This window comes from Sphaeramia orbicularis, chromosome 3, assembly GCF_902148855.1.
Source record: "Sphaeramia orbicularis chromosome 3, fSphaOr1.1, whole genome shotgun sequence".
Classification (NCBI taxonomy): domain Eukaryota; kingdom Metazoa; phylum Chordata; class Actinopteri; order Kurtiformes; family Apogonidae; genus Sphaeramia; species Sphaeramia orbicularis.
Window position 1 is genome coordinate 8,565,606 of NC_043959.1, and position 17,007 is coordinate 8,582,612.

At 40.2% G+C, this 17,007-nt stretch overlaps 1 protein-coding gene across 1 annotated transcript in view; it reads right to left on the reverse strand.

Moving 5' to 3' along the window:
• The window catches only part of adamts7 (a disintegrin-like and metallopeptidase (reprolysin type) with thrombospondin type 1 motif, 7), a 125,339-nt gene that overhangs the window by 38,689 nt on the left and 69,643 nt on the right, over positions 1 to 17,007 (reverse strand). The window contains 2 exon segments of the mRNA XM_030128758.1: positions 8,208 to 8,341; positions 16,177 to 16,346. Of these exon segments, the coding sequence (XP_029984618.1) occupies positions 8,208 to 8,341; positions 16,177 to 16,346 (304 nt within the window).

The window sequence follows — 17,007 nt, forward strand, 5'->3', positions numbered from 1 at the left end:
AAAAAATGTCCAAACTGATTTACTAACAGTGCGCAATAAGGGTTGCGTCTTTCAAAGGTGCAAAATAGCGCATCTGCATCCAGTCAGTACGTTTGCCTCAATGAATATGCAATATGGGGCGTTTACACGCAGTTGTGCGTGTTGTGGGAGGAGAAAATGTAAATATATTAATTTAGCACTCGCAAAGTGATTTATCAAACCCAAAAGCAATTTTGCTGATAGAAACTGCGTCTATATTTACCACGTCTCAAAAGGAGGTGCAAACGGTTTGGATGCGTAAGTGCGCACACATGGCTGCGGTTAGGAGACAAAGAAATGATGAAACCAGATCCAGAGAACATATTTTTCACCCTCATGTTAACATTTTTGGAGTGATGGAAGAAAAAATAACTGAGACATATGCGCCCCCCCCACACACACACACACTTTACAGGATTCTTTTCCAGTCCTGATGATTGTGAATAAAAATACGCGCCGACTTATAGCTACAGCAGGGGTCTCAAACTCAATTTACCTGGGGGCTGCTGGAGGTAGAGTCTGGGTGAGGCTGGGCCGCATCAAGTACTCCACAACAAGAACACTTCCTCTGAACACAAACGCTTCTTCTGAACATGAACATTTCTTCAAACATGAACGTTTCTTCAGAACAGACTTCCATTGACTTCTTGTTGCTCCCAGACGTCTGGCAGTGCGTCCTCCTGCACACATGAGCCACATTTGGCTTCGGGGAGGAAGCAGTTGAGACCCTCAGTATGTCTTGCAGATGCTCATCATGTCCAGTTCAATAATGACGTTTGATGTTGTATTCTTTGTGCACTGAAACTTTTTCTGTGTATATCAGACCCCTTGGGGTCCTCCTGTGCTCAACAAATAAATATTCCATCTCCCACTTCTCCTGGAATTGTCTGTGCTTGTCGCTAATCTTTCTCTCCACGGTAGGTTTTGAAAAAGCCATGACTGGGACAGGATACATTTGTATGTCACTTACTTGTCGCGTCCTCCTTCACTAATCGCGCATATGCGAGGTGCGTTCACGGGCGTCGGAATTCAGAACATCAACATTAATGAAAGGGAACGCAACAAGTAGCTATAAATAATTACTTTTTTAAATAAATTCCCCCACAAAAAATAGATCCTGTGAGAAAAAACTTGTGGGCTGCACTAACATTAACCTTTGGTATCAAGTGGGGGGCCACAAATTCACATACTGCGGCCGCCAGTTTGAGACCCCTGGGCTACAGTGTGACAAAATTATGTGCGCCTGACAGTCCTTCTATCCAAATACATCCCCCCACCCACCCCGCGCGCAGGCACGCACACACACACACACACACACACACACACACACACACTTTTAAAATGAAAAATAAATGAATGAATGACTGAGTCATGTAATACCTTCTATGACAAAACTCCTCCAACGTTACATTTCCGTTCCTCTGGATCATTCAGTGCACCGTTCCCATTAGTGCTGCTTTATCCCACTGCAGTTTTTCCAGTGGATTGTCTCCAGTAGCGCACGCAAAACCCTCATTTAAATAGGGCGGTCTGCAAGACTTTGCACCTGTTGTAATTTGCGCAAGCAATCTTGGTAAATCACCCGCAAACCGTGGTCACACCCCACACGCAAAATTCTAGATTGCGCAAGCAAATTACTACAAGCAAATTGGGATCTTAGTAGATCCGGCCCATTATGTATTATTTTTAATAAGGCTTTCATTTTGGAAAAATCGTAATGTGTGTACTCTTTCCTCTGTGTACAAACTGTCACATAACCATAATGGAATGCAGCAAATCTTCGTTTAAAGGAAAAGTCATTTCCTCCTGGGATTTGAACCCATGTCGTCTGTGAGACAGACGTTTTTACCAACCACTGTACTACCCATACACACATTAATTACTTGACCAGTAAGAGTTTTATCAGATTTTTTTTTTTATATTAAAAATCAAAAGTAAAAGTACTCTTCAAACAAACTGTAATTTTTCCATAACCATAAGTCTTATCTCAAAAATTCTTTCGTGTGTCAGTTCTGCAGACTCTTATGAACGTATTGATGTATAATGTTATTAATTTTTTTATACAATAATGTATATGTGTAAAAAAAAAAAGGTCAGAAATGAATAAGCAGTTATTGCGGGAATGTGGAGTCATTTTGAAAGGCATATTGTGAACTTTCTGTTGGAGTTAGCTCATGGGTGTCAGTGTATCATTTATAGTGATTTATAAACCCAAAATTTTGGCATTGGTTCCATGTCTCTACGACATTTCTAATGGCCACCAAAGCCATTACCATTTTTTTTTTTACATAGGTGGCATTAGAGAGCAGATTTTGGCACCTATAGGGTTAATTTTTTACATTTTACCAAATTTTTCGCCAGACCTGACATGTGTGCCAAATTTGGTGAGTTTTTGAGCATATTGAGGGGGTCAAATTCCAGTTGAAAGTGGCGACGGTATAATACTACTACTACTACTACTAATAATAATAATAATAATAATATAAAAATGAATGAAATACAATATCTGTGGGAGTGAGATGTTTTGGGACAGCCTGAGTAAAATGAATTGCAGTAATCTAGTTTGGATGTAATAAAAACATGGATTAATTTTACTGCATCATTTTGTGTTGAAATATGCCTGACTTTAGCGTCACAGCATGCTGCATGACGCCTGGTGGGCGGTGCTGTTTGGGTAGGTGAGGCTGTCTGTCTGGTATCGTCCCCTGTTGAAAAGGCCAACTGAAGCTGGACTGTACCAAACACATGATAGTTTTGCCTATTGTTCGTAACTTAAATGCTAAGTCTTTTAAGTTGCTGATGTTAGCATATGGCCACGAGGTGACAAAGTTATTGCCAGACAAGTGTAATATGTAGACTTTAAGTGTTTGGATGCATGTGTGTCTGTCAAGTACAACATTATATTCATGTTATAACCACAGTAGTAGTAACTTTCCATGTGTATGGTAGATTACCATGTAGAGTTTAGCATAACATAATTTAACATGGCATGATGGCGCCATCTAATGGATTACATGAAATGTTGATAATTTCCAAGAAAATGTTAAGACAAATCAGACCTCTGTTAGTGATTGTTGTTTAATGTTTTGTTATTGTAGAAACCACTCATCCTATGTTTCATCATTCATCCAATGTAACTTCCAAGGAAATCAGAGACTATTTTGAAGAATCAAGTCATATGAAGAAATTAAGCGATTTAACTGTCACTCAATGGTGGAGTGCATAAAAGAGAACCATAAATAATCAAGAAGAACACAAACTTCTTTTCAGCATCCCAGCAGAACTTCACAGCACACGAGTCAGGAGGAAGACATCCCTCTCTGCATACCTGGAGGACTTTGAAGTCACACAGACCTTCGTCATTTGTACCTTGCAGACAGGGTAACGATGACGCTGTGGAGCCAGATGCAGCAGTAGGTGGCAGGCGTTCACCATCTCCTATCAGTAAAGAAAGCTACAGCTTTCACAGCTAACAGCAAGGGATCAATGGCCATCAAGAGAAGGCATTTCCATGAATGAAAGGAAAGAAAATAAAGCCTTACTGAGTGAGCTCGAAGCGATACAGCAACAGAATGTGGCACTTCGACAGCAAAACTGAAATACTGAATTCAGGCTTGATCAGCTCAGTTGGCGGAGTTCGTTTGACACCGATCAGCTCTGTCGGCAAATTGAACACCTAAATAGCGGTCTTCAGAAGCTATGGAAAAGTAGATCACCTGCAGCGTCCATAGCCAATGCCCCACATCCAGTGGAGATGGAGCCCAGGAGAAAGAGCTCATCATCATGGTCAGATGGAAAAGCCAAAATCAGCAGGGTACATTCACCAAGCAGCCTATCTGAGAGTGAAGAGGAGCCAGACTACTGGTATAGGAGGCCAATACCAACTAGATCACAAGAGTCCAGATATAGGCGTCAGAGTCCAAGCCACACCTTGAGGTCTCACTGCTCCTACTCCAGGACATCAAGCCCTCGAGATGGCAGAGAGAATTCATACAGGGGACCTAAGCCAATGACTGCAGACACAGTGCAACCCAGTCCAAGAGAATTTAGTCGACTCCGTCTTGCGGTAGAGAATCTTCTGCACAGTGACTCATCAGAGAGATTCAAATATCAAGTTTTCATCTCAAAGCTGAAGAGGCTCTCATACAAGATGTCCATATACTGATACTATGGCGGCTCTTAACCCACAGTATGGACAACCACATCAGCTAGCCCTTCAGAGAATCACCGGGGTGATGGATGGCCCCAAAATCACAAATTGTGACATCAAGGCATTCAGACTGTTTGCTCCCCGCGTACATTCCCTGGAAGGCATGCTGGAGCAGCTTGGCAGAAAGGGCAAAGTGGAGTTGGACTACTAGCAAAACTTCCTCATGATCTTTGCACCTGTTTCCACCGCTACATAATACCCAGCAGTGTGCCACTCCCCACTCTCCTTAATCTGGCAGACTGGCTCGACTTTACAGGAAGACAACTCCAGGTTCAGCAGTACTGGAAGAGGAGACAGAGAGCCCAGACCCAAGGGGCAGGTGAACGCCACAAAGTTAAAGAGTGCATCATCAGCTGTCCTCCTGAACACTGAGGCAGCTGCTGCACCTGAGACTTCACAACCCCCTTCTACATGTGACACCACAAAGACGTACTGTCCATTCTGTGATCATAACAAGCATTCTCTAAACTTTACCAACTTCAGATTTCTTACCAGTAGTCAAAAACAGACCTGGGTGCGGGAGAACAGTTGCTGTTGGTGTTGTGGCAGAGGTCATCAGTCAGCCGAGTGCGACTTAAAGATGCGGTGGAGGACATGCAACATTTGACATCTCCTTGCCCTGCATGACATCAGTGACTGACAGAGGGACCAGGCAGGTAAAGGGGGCATAGATCGGGACAAACCAGAGACAGTACGAAGCAAGAACAGTGCAGAAGAGGTACTGTACATAAACAGGCCTTTAGAAGGGTGAAAGGTGCTTTTAAAGTTAAGCAAGGTGATGCTTCACCATGGAGATAGAGTCATGGAAGCATGCGCCATCTTAGTCGATGTTTCTGAATGAACCATCCTCCTCCAGTCAGCAGCTCAACAGCTAGGCCTGAAGGGTGAAGCTGAGGATCTGCATTTGTGCACGGTCAGGCAAGAGCTACAGGTCGAGCGTGGTGCTGCAGTCTCATTCTCTGTCTCTGCAGTAACAGTGCCTCAAGCGATCATAATGGATCACCTGTACCTTCACTGCTAATCATCTCGGGCTGGCTACCCATACATATCCTGTTAGCACCCTGCAGAGCAAGTATCAACACCTCAGAGATCTGGTACTACAGCCGTTTCAAGGTGTGCATCCAGTCTTAATTATTGGGGATCTTAGATCAAAAATCACTTCAGATTTTGTATAATTCATTGATCTTACCTTATTTAAGTTACTGTTTGGAGGTATGGGGAAATACATATACAAGTTCATTACAAAGACTTTTTTTACTGCAAAAAAGAGCAGCAAGAATTGTTCACAATGTTGATTTTCATGAACACACAAATCCACTATTTTTCCAATCTAAAACTTTAAAACTCATTGACCTTGTGGAGTTCAAAACTATTTAAATAATGTATAAAGCAAAGAATAACTGACTGCCGGGCAATATTCAAGAAATGTTCAGTGAAAGAGAAGGAGTCTGTGATTTATGGGGAAAATTTAATTTAAAGATTCATAAAGTACGCACTAGGTTAAAAAGTTTCTGTATTACCATCTGTGAAGGAAAATTATGGAAAAAATTGTTTTGAGATAAAACAAATATCAAACATAATTCAGTTTAAAAAAAGATATAAAGAATTGATTCTTGAGAGGTCCAGTATTTAATAATGACAGTGAGGGTTGTTTGTTTATGGATGATGTTGTACTGATAAATCTACTGTAATTACTGAAGAAAATGGTTGAATTGTTGAGTCTGTATGACTACTGCCATGAACATTTTGTTGTGAATAATTCAGTTACTGCATTCTAGATTATTGTGGTTCGATGTTAAAATTAGGAAAACAGTATTGTTTGATTCTTGTATTAAGTTAATGATAGAGGTGTAAAAGCACTGAGGGGTTGGATTAAATAAGTTTATACTTCTTTCTACTCCTTTTCGACCAAGCAAAATTCAGACCTGTATGTGCTTGAAGGTACCACTAGAAGGGACCACTAGTAGTATAATGTTAATTACTGATGTTTTTGTTGACCTCCAGGTTGTGCTATCTGCGGTGTAACAAAATCAACTGGTATCCTCACAGAAAAAAGGATGTGTACATCTGAGGAGCAGACTTCTGTATTTGAAACTGATTTGTCTTATCCAGCTGTTAATGACTGTTATACATCTTGTGTTGCTTACAATACATTTACATGTAGATAAGACAGAACCAGTCTTTCATGATCTCAATTATGTGTGGATGCATACTTTATGAGTTAATGAGCGTGGTGGTTCTTGTGTGGGGCTGTTTTAGAGTGGCTGCTGCACTGGGAGGGGGGGCTGCGGGGTAGCTCTTGCTCTAGGATGGGGGTGTACGATGCTGGGAGGGCAAAAATCTGAGTATATGTCATACCTGCAGCCAGACGTTAGTCTGGTTTTGTCTGTCTTTTATGTTTTGTTTGTCACTTCCTGTTTTATTTTGTTGAGTTTCCCCTCATGTGTCTTGTCTGTCGTCTTTACTTCCCTTTCCTTGATCGTGCTCACCTTTCCCCTGATTACCTGTCTCCGCCCTAATTTGTGCCACCTGTGTCTAGTTGTCTTCCCTCCCTTTTGTGTATTTAAACCCTGTCTCTTCCCCTTGTCAGACGCCAGTTTGTAACTCCTGTAGTTCTTACCAGCGTTTTGACCTTGTCTGTTCGTTTGTCTGCCTGTTGTGACCCGTTTTTGGATTCCTCAGTTTTTTGCCTTCTGCCTGCTCCCTGTCGGTTTTGTCTGCCTCGTCTGATACCCTGGTTCTGATCTTCTCGCCCTGACTACTGGTACGTGAGTTTTGCCTTGTCCTTATGTCCTGTCGCCTGAATTTTTGCCTACCTGTGTATGACCTGTTTCCGTCCCTGACCTCCCTTTGCTTTTCCCTAGTCGGGAAAAACACCCCAAAGGCCGCTTGGGGAGACGGGCTGTCGCCCTCGATCCGGAGGACGAATCTGAGGAGGAAATCTCCAACCATTATCCTCAAGATTCTGTCACTGATATTATTAATACACCTGTGTGTAATTAATAAATCTTTTGAACCTTATTTTTTGTGTCCGAGTTCTGCATTTGGATTCAGTGCCTGTACTAACATCATCACAGTATACCCACTTGAATAAACTAGACTACACCACTGGTATTCAGTACCTGTCTGCTGTTCTACTCTATGCAACTGGTCCATGAAATGTGCTCAAAAATCAGTTTCCTTTTACATATTTGAAGGTTTTTCAAAAAAGTAACGCAAAAATTACTTTCCCTGGTAACTAATTACATTTATGAAGGAGTAATTTCTTTACTAATTCAATTACTTTTTTGGGAAAGTAACTAGTAAGTACAACTAATTACTTTTTTCTAAGTAATTTGCCCAACCCTGCCTGCCCTTAGTGTATTTATACTTTAAAGTACCATGGTTGTTGGTGGTGTAGAATGCACGATGGGTTAGGGTTTGTTTCCTTTCTTGTTAGATTCATTACTTCATGCCAACTTAGCAATATTCAAAACTTTTCTGAGTAATTAGTACTGTCGATTTCTGTCTGTCTGTGTTTGGTGTGAGATGTACACGGGCAACATATGAGTGTCAGGAAAATAGTCTCAAAGCATTTGTCTCATGCTGGAAGTGTGCGATTTGGCCACCCTGTAAAAATGTCACAAAATGTCATGAAATCAGAGCCCGAAGTCCACTCCACTGTATCTAAACAATGTCTGTATCAGTGACTGGCATTTTGGCCCAGGGTGATAGGCAAGAGCAAACTGTTATCTTGGGAGATAACAGTCACCACATTTGTCTATTGAAAGCTCATTTTCATGCAGAATGTCAAATGTACAACATTAAGCCTGCAGAGGAGGGTCAACAAAACACTGCATTAGCAGCAGGCCCTAATGCAATAAAACCCAAACACAGCACGGTCATGCTTGGAAAGTGCAAGAGAAAACAATATTCAATGAACTCCACAATTGTAGAGCATTTGTCAGAGAATGAGGAACAGAAGGTTCAGTGTTGCTACCTTACAGATGCCGTTGATGCACATATCTCGGCTTTTGCTGCCCTCATAGCATGGAGTCCCATCAGTAACAGCGTCCCTCATCTTTTCAGAGAAATGTTCATCCAGCGGACGGCAGTGCAGTTCACAGGGACTGACTGAAGAAGCAAATACATAAACAGTCTTTAAAAATGATGACAAAACACCTAAATGTTACAATCAGGGCTATCATTGGTTAAATAGACTAATGCCCCATCCACAATAAAGTGGATATTTTTTAAGAAAACTGATACAGTGGAACCTTGCAGTACACATTTAAAGCAGAACTATGTAAGATTTTTTACCTTAATAAAACAGCTTCAAAGTAATGGTGATGGTTAAATGGCATGTTAAAGGGGGAGAATGGAAGCCCTCCTCCTTCCCACTACTGCTTCGAGGGTCGAATATGCCACTTGCAACTTCTCTGCCACCATCCCAGTGGCCTAGATCCCGTGTCTTGCAAGAAACAGCACGGTTTATGGCACTACGACACAAACGCCTAGAGCTGCAACCGATTAATCGACTCAAAGTGACCCAAAAAGATCATTCAGCCACAATTCTCTTGAATCAAACCTTCGTTTCCTTCATTTCTCTGCTGTTAAACATTGGTTCCACTGTTGTGTTTCACACGGACGCTTATTGTGACGCACAAAGAAGCTTCAATTCAGGAAAACTGCAGTAGAATATCTCCCTTCAATCAATTTGAGTCGATTAATCGAATCGGGAATTTTTGCATTGGCTTCAAGCAGGTAATCAATTAATCAGTTGCAGCTATAAACACACCCCCAGCCAGGTACCACCGTCTAGCTGTAAACGGAAGCCAGCCATGCCTTCATTTAACAGATGTTTACTATAGCAGAGCTGGCAGAGAAAAGGAAAAGGTGACCGTTGTCAGAGGATGGAGGAAGAAGAAAAGAGTGAGGGATCAAACCAGGAAGAAGACAAGTGTCTGCCTTGGTTGATCTTTTGCAGAATGGCAAGAGTTGAAAGACAAAAAAAAAAAAAGCATGCAAAACAAATGCCGACTTGGCATTGTTGCTGCTGCACTTGTAAGTATCGCTGAGATAAATTCTCTATCCTCTATGCATTTAGTGTATATAAGTGCTCTTGATGATTGCTAATAGTTGTAACAATGTTTACTCATTTATGAACTAATTTTATGAACGATGCTGGAATGCCAAACCAAAACCAAACCATCCCTCTGGCCTTTTCGGAATTCCACAGAGCTGCAGCAGCAAGAGGCAATGAGGCTGTTTACATGTTTGTTAGTGCTGCGGCTGCGTGGAATTCCCATTCCCACAATCCACTTCACAACAACATTTCTGAAAAGGCCCAAGTGCCATATGGGTTTGGTATGTAAACAAATGGACTGCTTGTGATGGGAGTACACTTTGAAGTTGTTCACCGTGAGGGAAGTGATTGAGGTGCGTAACTGAGGAAAGCCTAATGGATTCGGGATACTTAGGCTTTCACTTGTGTTTACAGATATGATGAAACATTCGTGATGAACGTCATATGCTTTAAGGAAAAGACGAGACAGAAAGGGAGAGATACTGTGCCGGAGAAAGTTGAGGATGAGTGAAACTGAGAAAAGGAGAGATATGTAAGGGAAAAATGGTGCTTTCCAAAAAATAAAAGTGGACAGTGATCATTCAATCTACAGGGTGTCCCATAAGTCTCCATACATAGGAAAAATAAACGTTTCTTGACATAAACCATTTTTATTTATATAATATGCTCTGTATGACTGCCATTTTGTCGGGAACAAATTTCAATGCGTGTCCTCCACTGCTGAAGAACTATAAAGAAGAAATATAAAGAAATACATGTTAGAACCATATATGTATGGAATGTATTATGTCTCCTATGTATGGAGACTTATGGGACACCCTGTAGAATGGACAGACACATTACTGTTCATTCTTCCCACTGGGAGCACTAACCAAGTGTGTCTTACATGTTCAGAAACCATGGCACTTATTAAAAGTGTCAATGTGAAGTGCCATCATGAAACCACACATAAACATAACCACTCACGTCTGAAGTGAGGTTACCAAAAAAAAAAACAGTCTCACAGCCCGATATGACCAGTCCACCAGGATCCTGAGCAACACATTTACTGCCCAACAACATGCTCATGAGTGTTCCCTCAGAGTTGCTTGGATTTTTGGTCAACTGTCGTGGACCAAGCAGTCAAAGCACAAAACACAGGTTTAAAGTTCTGGAAAAAGGGATTTATTTCCCAGAAAAAATCTTTACAAAACAGATAACTGAAAAAGGAGTTATAGGGCCCTTAAAGAGGTCAACAAAATATAACTCTACTGTAGAAAAATGCCCACAAAACTAGACATCAACTCAACTAACAGACCCACCAGACTGAGACACTGGGGCAATATATATACCAAAACAGCAAACCACAGTTAACACACAGGGGGAAAGTAAATAGATGTAAACTAAAACTAACACAAAGAAACCCTAATCCTCCCTCTGATGTACACGTTCTTGGTCTGGTCCATGGGAGGGACTTAAGCATCAAAGCCTGCTCCGCCCTCAGCCCCATCTTTTGTCTGCAGCAGGAAATGCCACCCAGGAGCCAGGTAACTCAAAGAAAAGAAAAATTAATTAATAGCAAAATGACAAACAATGTAAACTAGTGATGGTGAGATGAAGCCTCATGAGGCATCGAACCACTTGAGCCAGTTGGTTCGAGAAAAGGTTCATTTCTCGAAACTTCACGTGCACACAAAACCACCTACTGGCCAGGTGTAGAATCACAGGCAGCTGGATCTGAACCACAGAATGTGTGATGCATTGAATTTTTGCATCTGTTATGGCTCTTGGGAATGACGATGAATAACAAAAAATGTTTGACCAAATAATTTCTCTACATAAATTATCACGTATGTGTATAATAAAATATTTTTGAATGTATTCTTTGTGTAAATTTTCCCCAAATGGTAGTATCATATGTGGGAGGTTGTGTAATCTTTTTTTTTTCTGCCACTTTAGGAAAATGTCATGACTTAAACAGGCAGAGGACAGTGAAAAGTGTTTGTGGAACTAGGAAGAGGACACTGAACATACTTGTGTAATTTGGACAATGATATACAGGACAGGGGAGATTTTATTTATTTTTATTCAGAAATACAGTTTCTCAACATTTTTTGGTTTGAAGTGATTTCTTTTTTTTGACACAACCTCTCTGGTGTTTGAAAACACCCTTTCACATGGTACAGAAGATGCACAAAAACACAAGAACAAGATTATATAAATTGGGGTACAGTAATTTTTTTGTCTCTCCCAGTATTCCAGATAAGCAAGCCTTATGTGTCTGAAATAATGTTAGCTTTAGTTTACCTTATTAGGAATTATCAAATCTAAATGTTCCCACACAGGGGAAATCCTCCTCCTCTTCTTAGCTGGCTCCACACTCTTACTCATCCTTCTCTTCTCCCTCTCCTAAATCTTCAAATGATCTCTCTCTCTAAACTCTTCAAACTATCTCCAAACTATATAAACGCTATCCAAACTCTAGTATCCAAACTCTGTTCAAACTCTGCACTGACCCTAACTTTCAATCAAAAACCCACATTTTGAATGGAGGGCTTTCTACTGCTGTCAAGCCTGAATCACATAGAACCACCTCTGAACCACTTCGTGAAGCAGTCACACGGTACAGCCGGGCAGCGAGGCTTTGGACGTCATCATTTTCGGCTCCTCCCCTAAATGAAGCAAGCCTCGATACGCGCTTCACGGAAACACCCCCTCCATTGCTTGACACATGCTTCGGAGCCTCGGCACATCCCCAAACATCACTGATGTAAACTAACTGTGCATGTTCCATCTAGTGACAGTGTATTATCAAAGTTCTAATAAATCAATTTTAAACCAAAAAACCATGAGTGTTATATGTATATTAAGTGACTGCGGCTCAACATAACTCAACATGTGGTGGTGTTTGTGAGTGTGGCTGCTGCAACCTTTTGTGTGGCTGTGGGCGCGGCCATCGCATCAAACACGGTGACTATCACAGACGGGAAGACCATATGAGACATTTAAAGTGGACATTCAAGGAGAAGGCAGACAGCCTAACCTGGTAAAAGGACGCCTAGTCTTCATCTTTTAGACAGTGTGAGTTCAGATTATGACACCGTTCACACAGAGCAGATTCAACACAGATGTCATTCCCAGCTCCATAATGCCAGAAGTGAAAGAGGTAAGACTAGGGCTGCAAGAAAATATCGCTTCTGCAATATATCGTGATATTTCATTTCACAATACTGTATCGATATTTAAAAGTACTGCATCAATATTTTTAGGTATTTATTCAAATGCAGATATTGTGGAAGTTCATTTTTGTTGCTTTGTTTTTCTTTTTTGTTTATATTTTATTTATTATTACTTAACCCACTTATATTAAATAATGTTAGTTCCTTTGTTGGAATTGCACAAAATAATGTTATGATGTTTGTTATGAACTAAAAGAATATGAACATTTGAACAAGATCTTAAACTTCAATGTTTGTAAAACATCATTTAAGTTTTAACAGGTAAATTTTGTGATATAAGTCGACATTTCAGCCTTCAAGAACTCAACTTCGAATTTGAGACACCACATCATGTTCAGTTGTAATAAGCGTAGTTTTGACTGTGGACAGCCTAGCGCTGTTTGTAATACAGTTTATTTAGTTAGAGTTACAGATATTGGACAGAAGGGGCAGATATGTTTACAGACATCTAGGCTAACTCTTCAAAGTCAATAGAAAACCATGCACACTATCTGCCTCCATAAGAACAGACCAGGTATTCATGGGATTGAACCAACAATGAGTATTGCCAGGTATATTTGGAAGTAGCTGGAATGTTCCCATATATATTTTATGAATGTAGGACGTTTCGGCCTAGGACGTTCCGGACTAGGATGTTTCGGACTGCACTTTTTGCAGTCCCTAACCCTAACCCTAACCCTTGAAAGGCCGAAACGTCCTAGGCCGAAACGTCCGTGTCCGAAACGTCCGTCCACCATATTTTATATATTGTATTTTAACATTTCATTTATTAATTGTTGAATTTAAAAGAACAATAAATATGATGTTACTCAGGAAGTACTCAGTTCTTGAGTAATTTTTTTCATTAAGTACTTTTTTACTTTTACTGGAGTAATTATTTGGATGACTACTTTTTACCTGAGTAATATTTTTGTAAAGTTACAGAACTTTTACTTGAGTATAATTTTTAGCTACTCCACCTACCTCTGGTATTAAATACATAAAGCATTTCGATTATATCTGGCTTGTTGAAAAAATAAGTCAACACTTTGGGTGATGCATGGAATGGTCCACGTGTTACCGCATTCTCATGTCAATAAAACAGAGACTTTTCAATATTTTATTCCAAAATTTAATTTCCGCGTAGTTGAACATGATATCTAAAAGGTTTTGTCCAACTTCATATCAGTTTCTGTCGAGAACCACGTTTTGAATGTTTGCACAAAGCTTAAAAAATTAATGTCCGCTTCAAGTCCATGTGTTACCGAGCAGTAATTTGACATTTTTAACCTAAAAATGTTATCTCCTCAAATGTTGTTATACATAATATTAAAGTGCTTATAAATACCTACTCAAATATGTATAATACATGCATGTAAGTTACTCTGTTTACATGACAGAGACTGTTGAACACAAAATGTGTCCACATGTTATCCCTTGATCAGACCCATATTCATAAATAGATAAATGACTAGATGTTCTTATTTACAGATCAAATACAGCAAAATGACATGGTGCAACAAGAGGACATGGTGCAGCCAAGGAAAGGCCAGAAATATACAGTATTCAGTGCATTTGTTTCTGTATTTTTTGTGTTGAAACTAATAAGTGCATGACTCATAATTGATGTATGTAAATGTTAAACGTTTATAAGGAATCTGTTGCTTTAGGAGATGTTTTGTGTAAAGTTTGGTGTGTAGTCTTTGGTCTTAGATGTCCCCTAACATTTTGCGGAATGTTGGGACATCTCAGAACTGTTTATTATTAATTAATTAATTAATTAATTAACTGGTTATTTTAATTAATTAATAAATTTTTATTTTGTGATTTTGAATACAGAGTTACTGTTTGTACATAAGAGAGTCAAAAATGTAAATAGGAAATAGCTTTTAACTTGAAAATCAATGTCTTTGAAAACCATGCCATAAACCATGCCGTAAACCGTGCCATAAACCATGCCGTAAACCATGCCGTAAACCGTGCGTAAACCATACCATAAACCATGCCATAAACCGTGCCATAAACCGTGCCATAAACCGTGCCATTTCTTGTGAGAGACAAGAGACAAGCCGTGGCTCGTAAAGCAAATTTCTCGTACAACAGTTCCACTTTATTTGTCCTCTCATCCACACATAAACTGTGTTTTAGAACATTAAAAAAATTACACTTCATAATTATGGATTGGATTTCTAGGCACCCAAAGTGCTTGAAAATTATTGATCCTTTATTCATTCACCTTCACATTCATACTCTGGTGGTGGTAAACTACATTTGTAACCACGGCTACACAAGGCAGACTGACAGAAGCCATCGGCCCCTCCCACCACCACCAAACATTCATACACATTCATACATCAGTTTGAGTGACACTGGAGACAAGGTGGGGGAAGTGTCTTGTCCAAAGGACACAACGGCACATGACTAGGACAGAGTGGGATTCGAACCGCCAACCCTTCAGTTATTTCTCTACCCCAAGGATGAAAAAAGAAAGATCTTTACAATGTAAAGATTTTTTTTTACCCTTGGCCACACTGGCCGCCGAGTATTGTCATCAGCTGGTTGTCTGTCTGTCCATCTGTCGGTCCAAAAACTTTGGCATGCACTGGTAAGTCAGACCACTGGGGGCAGTAGTGCACCTGATAAGTCAGACCACTGGGGGCAGTAGTGCACCTGATAAGTCAGGCCACTGGGGGCAGTAGTGCACCTGATAAGTCAGGCCACTGGGGGCAGTAGTGCACCTGATAAGTCAGGCCACTGGGGGCAGTAGTGCACCTGATAAGTCAGACCACTGGGAGCAGTAGTGCACCTGATAAGTCAGACCACTGGGGGCAGTAGTGCACCTGATAAGTCAGACCACTGGGGGCAGTAGTGCACCTGATAAGTCAGGCCGAGGGTTTTCAAGTGTGCACATATTATGTTAAAACTCTGGATTATGTCTCTTTGTGTGGAAAAACATACGTTGTGTAATGAACATAATGAACATGGATCAAATATTGCTCATAAGGGTCATATTATTCAATGTATGACCAGCAGGAAATTGGGGTCAGCAGGGATACATTTGAGAGAAAGAATACACTTGGACACACTCACATGCATGCATAAATGAACATCTAAATTAAGTTTATGTCTGCTATGCCCAGTATTATCTACATAGTGCCACAGTTTAACGTCTGGTCAATGGTTTGTCCGTACACTTGTTTGTAGCTGTTTTGTGTTGTGTGTGGACAGAGATATTTGGTAAATCAAGAATTAGTGGAGAAATATCTGTATTACTGTAGCCAGGGCATAACAATAAGAAAATGTAAAACTAGCAACTCGTGAAAATATCAAAATGAAAAAAGAAGCTATTTCAGCTTTCATAAATCAATGCCTTCCATGTAATATTTCAAAAACAGACACAAATCAACTCACTACAAGCCAGTCAACATACATGCATGTTAAAGATGGCAGCGGCAAATACAAAAAGAAAGTGCAGGGAAGAAAATATACATGTGTGAAACATGAAATGAGAGAAAAAAAAAAACATCTGTTATTTATGTAAATATTAATATAAATTTTGATTTAAATGTAAATATTATGTAGCTATTTGCAATATATTTTTGTATGCAAACTACATTAAAGACTAAATAAACTTTCCAAATGTGTAAAACTTGGAGTAGAAGCTGCATGCAGTGTCATCCTCTAACCTTTGTTGATGACTGCTACCCAGCTGTAAATCTGGCCCTTGTAGGGCATGCTGTTGAAGTGACTACATTGTAGGTCTCTGAAGCTGGGCTGCTCATGAAGACATGGGGTGGTGTTGCAGAGCCGATACCTGCGTCGCTCTCCCAGACAGTACTTCCCTCTATACTTAGGCCTGCAGGACAAAGACAGAATCTACTGAGCTCTCATGTTTCTTTATCAGTCAAATGTTAGAATCATTCAAATACAGGGAAACACACCAGATGTTTGAACACATGCTAGAGACAAGGGGGGATGGTAAAAGTAGTAGTGTTTCCAACTCCTCAGTGGTGAAAGTATCTATTCTCTGTCCTAAAAGTAATAATAATAATAATAATAATAATAATAATACATCACACTTATCTAGTGCTTTTTGGACACTCAAAGATGCTTCACAAACAAACAAAACAAAAAAACAGAAAAAAAAGAGGCTCAAGAAAATGCCAGTTTGAACAGGCGAGTTTTCAGTAGTGATTTGAAGTTTTGCATTGAGTCTGAGTTCCTGGGCCCGTATTCCTAAAGATTCTGAGAATCCTCTCATAGAGCTCCTCACTTAACCTAAAAATTCCCAGCAAGGAGTCTTAGCTTAGGAGTGATTCCAGAACACTCTCAGAGAACTCTGAGCAAGGAAAGGGGGGGCTTTGGGACCAGTGATGAGAAGTTCTGTTTAATTACTGTTGAGTTTGAGGAAAGTCAATAGAAGTTACTAAATGATGTGACCACCTAATTTGCAGCATTTTAAATATTCATGTGATTTTAATGAACTATGCAGGAGAGAGGAATAGCATTGTGTTACA